The sequence below is a fragment of the Anopheles marshallii genome, chromosome 3 (assembly GCF_943734725.1).
Source record: "Anopheles marshallii chromosome 3, idAnoMarsDA_429_01, whole genome shotgun sequence".
Classification (NCBI taxonomy): domain Eukaryota; kingdom Metazoa; phylum Arthropoda; class Insecta; order Diptera; family Culicidae; genus Anopheles; species Anopheles marshallii.
Genome location: NC_071327.1, coordinates 27,733,701 through 27,740,762, shown reverse-complemented (window position 1 = coordinate 27,740,762; position 7,062 = coordinate 27,733,701). Strand labels below are relative to the sequence as shown.

General features: G+C 48.7%; 1 protein-coding gene across 1 annotated transcript; it reads right to left on the bottom strand.

The window, feature by feature from the left end:
* Nucleotides 1–1,364: 1,364 nt before the first annotated feature.
* Nucleotides 1,365–4,694, bottom strand: LOC128713787 (ubiquitin carboxyl-terminal hydrolase 7). Its single transcript, XM_053808655.1, has one exon. It carries the CDS (start codon nucleotides 4,692–4,694, stop codon nucleotides 1,365–1,367), a length of 3,330 nt encoding a protein of 1,109 aa, XP_053664630.1.
* Nucleotides 4,695–7,062: the final 2,368 nt, after the last annotated feature.

Here is a 7,062-nt window from a genome sequence, read left to right as displayed (position 1 = left end):
GATCCGGAACACTACCACGTGTGTGTTTGTTACCTATAGTGTTCATTGTTCAACATTAGCCGCTTGTCCATTATTCCACTTTCTCGCTCCCCCTCTATCTATAATGTTTAAGGATTTGTTTTTAATAATTCGTTTTGTTTCCTAGTCTGATCAGCTTTTTTTTAATCTCCGTGGCACTTGTTCGAGGTGACCACACTATTCTTTTTCATATGTTACTACTAGCAATAAACATCACCATGGTTTTGCATGTAACAGACCATTTTTTCCTATCAATGCAGATGCAATGCAGATGCTATGCTTGAGAGCCCAATCCTCAACGACATATTCGCCTCAAAGCTTTGCTGTACCATACGAAGGGATCCCACTCCTGTTGTTGCGGAGTAGTAAATTGAATTTTTGAACTCCGGTTTACAATCACGGTGAGTATTGTAATCTGTAAAGTTCCTTATAGCAATCGAGAAACGATCGTTAGGCAGACTAAGCAGCAAGACAACTCGAAGAGCAACAGAGGGAAAGAATAACACCGCGATTTCAGAAGAATTATATTAATTGTATACAGAGAAAAATATAATATCGCCTCTATCCAACATACAACGAGACATACATAAAGCTTTCCCGAATGCAAATTCATGAATTTAAAAAGTGACTTGAAACGCTCTTCCAACGGCTGACAAGTTACGGATAATTCTGTTTGATTCTCACTAAGAATGTTCCATAATTTGGCTACTGCATACAACGATAAATTTATCAAGTTAATGCACGCAAGGATCGGTACTGAAAGAATGATACCGCTCCCGCCCATTTCCTATCCGCTCCAAAAGCTACACACAATATCACAGATCTAATTTGATCCTGTATCAAATCATACCTGCAACGGACAACCTGGGATCCAGTGAATGTCCCCGAAGCTTGCTGAATTCCGATTTTATGACTAAATTGAATCATTAAAGCACGCGCAAATATAACTGCCCTCATCTGTCCTAAGACTGTGCATCAAAACAACTAATTATCCTGCCCATATTCTCTCTGTACACCGGACAATCAGCCGAAGCATTTTTGGTCCATCCTAATGAAACATATCCTCGCGTTAGTTAGGATCTTGGAGTTTCCGACTTGTGAATATTCGCAACGATAATAAAAAAAACCCGAACGAAACGTACGGTAGAATTCAAGCACAATCGAACGAACGAACGAAATTTCGTTAGAGCACACACACATCCTTTCCCAAAAACATTCAACAACTACCAACTGCCCAATAGAAAAGGCAGGAGAGCTAAACGGTGGTGATGATAGCGGGCAAAGGGGAGGGGTGATGGTGGGAAAGGCCATTCACTGAGCTCTGTGATTTTGTGATCTTGTCTTGTCTAATTATAAATCTTGATCGCCTTTTCCATGTAGTTGAACCTGCTGCGTTTGGTGTTTTTGTTGATGTGCTCCAAACCGAGGAAGGTCCGCGAATGTGGATCGCTCGGATCGCCCCGGAACGTTTCCAGCTTGATCTGTATCATCTCGTCGTCGATGTAGTCGATGTGCTCGGTTATGATCGCTAGCCGATACTTTTCCCACTCCTTATCCGATACGCCCAGCTTTTTCTTCATGCGCTCCTTCAGCGAGGCGAACGTTTCATCCTGCACGGTGCGGATAAAGAACGGGATGCCGAACACGCTAGAAATGTCCTTGGTGAAATGCAGCACCGGTACCAGCATCTCGTGCTCGCCCAACTGCACCTCGTCCTCGGCCACCTCCTCGATGCGGTACATCGTCTGGTTGCCGATGCTCGACTTCTGCACGAACGGATTTTCCGTGTAGTCGTGCAGCTGGTCCAGTGGCGTATCGTCCGATGGTCCGGGTGACAGTCGGTTCTTCGAGAGTTCCGAAATTCGCAGCTGCTTCGTGCTCGCCTCTGCAAACTCAATCACCTTTCGGGCCTCCTCGAGCAGGTCGCGCACTGTGCCGTTTTTGTTCGGGTACAGAATCAGTTCTTTCTCCTCCTTCAGGTTCGGCATCAGGTAGAGGCAGCGGAACTGCTTCTTGTTGTCCAGCTCGTTGATGTTGATCGAAAGCTTCTGGTAGAACAGCTTGCGTATCGTCTTGGTTTTGCTGTACTGCAACACCTCTCGGAGCGATCCACCGAAGCTGTGCGACAACGGCTGCCCGGGTAGATCGCTGTAGTTTTTGCTTTTAAAGAACTGTATCTCGTACGGGTTGACGTTGATGCGGCGACCGACGGCTTTCGCGATCTGGTCGTACGTTGACTCGGACGAAAGGTCCAGCGTAAAGCCGGTATCGTTCGGGATGAGCGTGTCGAGAAAGATGACCTCCATGCGACAAAACAGGTCCTTAAAGTACGCCTCACACGTCGGGAACTCCAAGTTCTCTTGCGGTGGGTGCAGCTTCTCAAACACAATGATTGTACCGTGGCACAGGAACGACATCGAGGTCTGCAGCGTCTGGAACTGGTCCGTGATCTTCTGCGCCTTGTTGATGTCCACAACTTCATACAACTGTAGCTCGGTGTCCGGTTCGAAGTAGGCACGCTTGTTCAAATCACGCACCAGCTCAGCCACCGTTGTCGATGGCTTGTACAACCCATGCCCGCAATAGTTCAACCGTTTCTCCACCGGATCGTAGAACTTGAAGAATAGCAGCACGTCCTCGAACGTAATCTTGGCCGGTTCGAGTTCGGTTCGTCCCGGGAGCGGAAGCTCCAGGAAGATCGTGCACGAGTGCTTTGTTTCCGGCGACGCATACTTGCTGCACGTTTCCGTTGACGCCGGATCGATGTACTCGAACTTGTGAGGCTTCTGGTTGGCGGGCTTCTTCACCTCCCACAAACGAAATTGGCCCGGCTCAACCTTGAACGCTCGCCCGACTTGCACCACCACTGACGCGAGGTCCGTCGTTTTGCGCACCTTGAGCGAACGATAGGCGGCGGTCGTCGCATCGAACAGATCCGACTTCTGGTGCACCTCCATATAGTCCGCTAGCAAAATGTTGAGGTTGACAAAGTTTGAGGCCTCGGTACGCTCGGTACGTCTCGCCTGCTGGATGCGACGCTGTTCATTCAAACGCTCGAGCAACTCTTCCGGGATGTCGCTTTCTTTCACTTCTTCCAGCACCTGGTGGACGACGGATTCACGAACGTACACCAACATGTATGCGTTGCTACTGTGACGCAGGTTCAGCTCATTATCATGCCCACCGTAATTCTGTTCGATCGCTTCATTTCTACTGCACCGGCACACCACATCATCATCGAACTTACACCATTTGCCATCGTTTTTCGGATTGATGTACACCACGTAATGGCCACCATGGTTGTCACCGGAGTGCACGAGCACTGCGTGCAGGATATACGTGGCCGGTGTATCCTCCTCCGACTCCAGGAACGGATCCAAATTGATCATTTCGTCGAACTCGAACCGATCGTTAAACTTTACCGAGTTGTCCGAAATGGGATCATACTGGAAGCGCATCAAATGCAGGTGCAGCACGGGTGGGAACTTCCGGAACAGAATGCCCTTCTCCGCCTTCTGCAGTCCGTGTTCTCCCGCATCGTACTTATTATCATCATCCAGAATCTCGGTTGCGATATAGTCCTTAAACGACTCCTGAATGTTTTTCTTGCCCTTAATGTTCAGCTGAATGTCGTAAAACGTCTCCGTGCGCCTGCTCGTGTAGTCAATGTTCTGGCACTTGATGTACGATATCATTTTGCCTTCGAACAGCTTCGGGATCGTACCCTCCAGACTGGTGCCCTTCATCTTGTTTTCCAGTTTATCCAGCAGCACGCGCAAAAATTCCTGCACGTCGTGCTGCATGAAGGAATCGAGCGCATCCCAACCGAAGCTCTTGGTGAGCTTTTTCGTGCCGACTGGTTTATTTTGCGTCTGTAGATCGTGGAATACGCGTTGCAGCGCTAACGCTACCGATTTACAGTCGTCGTCTGCCTCGGTCGGCATCTTGTACACCGCCTTTCTTAGCTGGTTGGTAAAATAGAGCGTCTGCAGCAGCGAGTTCATGTAGCACGTCGCGCCCTGATTCTTTAACCCCACGAAGCCGGTGTGTTTTTTTGAGTCCCAGAAGATACCACGGGGCGGTTCGGCATTCACGTACACCTCAAGCGTGATCGTATCGTTTTCGATGAACCCATTAAGCGGGTCCAGAATTTCCGCCCAGTTCATGAACGACGAGAACCCCCAATCGTTCTCCTGCATGCAGAACGTGTGACGAATCTTGCGGATGAACGGATCCGCGTGAGGATCACCCGCCTTCATCAGTCGCAGCTCGGCTGACGCCGAACAGTTCCAGTTGTTGCTCGTACTTTCACCATTGCACTGCAGAAAAAAGCCGAGCCCTTTGCCGGGCGTGACTGCATTATCGTTATTGCGCGGCATCGCCAGAATCTTCCAGGGCAGGTTCCGCACGTAGTACGGTGGTGAGAGGATGGATTCCGTCAACCTGCTGAACTTCGGTATCCGAAAGCTGAACGTTGCTTCCGAACGCACCTCGTCGTTCATGAAATCCTGATCATCTAACGCCATCGCTTCACCGCCACCGTCCGCGTTTGCTCCACCACCGTTGGCGGCGGCCGTTGGTGGTGCGACCGCGTTCGCCAGGTTCTGAATGTTGGGCGGATCGATTTCATTGTCGTCCTGGGTGTCCATTGCTTCAACCGTTTTGTCGTAGTCCATAACGCTAGAATAAGAGATTTTACAACGTTTTGGTTTCGGTTCCGGGTCCGGTTCCGGCGACGTCATGTCACGGTGTTCACACGGGTCGGATAGGCAGGATGGTGGATTCGCACACGGTAATGGAGAAGGATCGCACAGCAGCCGAGTTTGGGAAGCGGTGAGCGATGAAGATAGTGTTGCAATATATTGAATTGGCGCGTGTATCAAGAGAGCGGGACATCGGGTATTAAAATGCAAGAAGCCGCGATGTTGTCGAGAGCAAACAAGCGCCGCGATTAGTATTTTGGGAACCGGGATAGAAACAGAGAAAGAGAGAAATAAAAACAAACTTTCAGAACAATCGGATGAACATTCTGTCTAAGAGGAGAGCGGTAAGGAGTAAGGAAGGTTTGGGGATGTCGGTTCCAAGTTAGGTGCTTCCGAATGATTCAGCAGTGGTGGCGTTTTTTTCCAAGATATAATGTTGTGTTATGCGATTATCACAGTGGCAGTGTAGCAATTTGAAGACTAGCGTAATCGATTTAAAACAGGCAAAACAATTAATATTGCTATGTAGTGGCAAATCTGGAACAAATCACTATTTCTCAGTGATATATCAAAATATTGATACATCAGTGATCGATCCCATTGGTCACAGAACTTCATCACAGTCAGTTCTTTGTCATAGTGTCGCATCTCATCTCTCATCTGTTACGGCACATTGTATTTATGTTATCATGCATCGTTCATTGCATCAAACGTTTACGGTGTGCGTAATTTATCGTCAAGCGATTTCGAACCGATTAATCTAATTAAACTTCGAATGGGAAGCATCTCTCGTCCGGAGGTCACCCGATGATGCAATCAACGACTGGTGCCAATTAAAATATTTTCCCTCACCGATAGAAGGAACAAACTTTTTTCTTACACACCGGATTCATCACACACAACAGTGTTTTACGCACTTTTTTGCTAATAACAGCACCACAACATCCAAGCCAATCGAACTATCCGCAATCCTGTATGGTACCGAGAGAACCGAACGATGGATAGATGGAACTAAAACCGTCTCTTCATAGGACCACCGTTCCGTTCTCGAGTATGTGATTGTGCGTGGGGATTGAAGGATTAGGATAAAGAAGGTGCTACCGTGCTTGTACGAGAAAGTGTGGGAAAAGGATACTAGGTACGGGGTGTTCTTTGTTTTCATTCGGCTGACTAAGCCTGGATACGTACTTTAAGCCCTCTGTCGGAAGAAATTCCTTCCCCGTTTTTGCAGCTGTCCGGTGCGCACGTTTTCCACCGAGAACTGTTAGAAAGCGGGTCAACAGATGGAAGCCTACGCCTCCGCCTCCTCCACCACGTCGTCGTTCAGTGCCCTGCTCTTCTTCTCCGATGCCGACGCCGCGTTCCTTAACAACACCACCACCAGTGCCACCGGTAGGGATGTTGTTTGCCTTGCGACGCTTGGGCGCTGCTGATACAAGCGAACTGAAAAAAGATCTGTTCGACTGCGCCTTCCGGGGAGATGCAGCGGTAGTTCCTTTTAGCTGTTCCGCAACCACCGGCCGGTCTTCTTGTTCTTCTTCCTTTGCTTCGTCACCGGTTGCAGGCGACTCCGTACGCTCCGGTGTAGCTGACTCTCTCGTTGGTGGCCCGTCTTCCGGACGATCCGGTTCGTTCGGTGCAGTTCTGTGTGGCTTACCCCAGCGAAAGCCAACCCTGCGTCCAATCCACTTTTGCGGTGGCTGGTGCTGTTGCTGTTGCGTTTGTTTCTGTTCTGCCACCGATCCCTGGGAGGACCCTTTCTTTCGCCACTTCCGCAGTGTCGCTCGATCGGTTTTGGCCAATATTTACCGATAATGATTTCCCACTGCTAATTTAGCAATTCACGTTTCGCTCTTTTCGAGCCAGTGGCAGGTGGAGAAAAACACTGGGGATGCATCCGAGAGCACAGAAAAAGTAGAAAATTACCAAGAAAATGAGCAGGCGTAATAGCTAAACGTCAACGATTCTGCAGTGTGTAAGTGCTGTTGTAGGGTTCTGTCTAGAAAAAGAAGGTGAATCGGTGATGTGACCGAGGGTCGATGGAACGCACACACAAACACGTGTATGCGAATGGTTAATAAGTGGACTCCATCGTACCGATTTACTAGTTCTGCACTTTTCACTATTAACAGCAAACACACAGTAAAATGAGAAGTTGCAGCTCACGAGCACAATTTTGCGCTGCCAACGACGCTTACACCATTCTTTCACTACTAGCGAAGGTTAGATCATGACGGACCAATTTGACAGCAAGCGGGTAGAAGAAAATCACGTTTGACAGATGGGAGCAACATTTTGGTAGAACCGCGGTAGCAAAAAACCGACATCAGGAAGAAATTCG

Excerpts from the sequence above, each read along its gene's own strand:
- LOC128713787 (XM_053808655.1), bottom strand. The coding sequence starts at position 4,694 with ATGGACTACGACAAAACGGTTGAAGCAATGGACACCCAGGACGACAAT.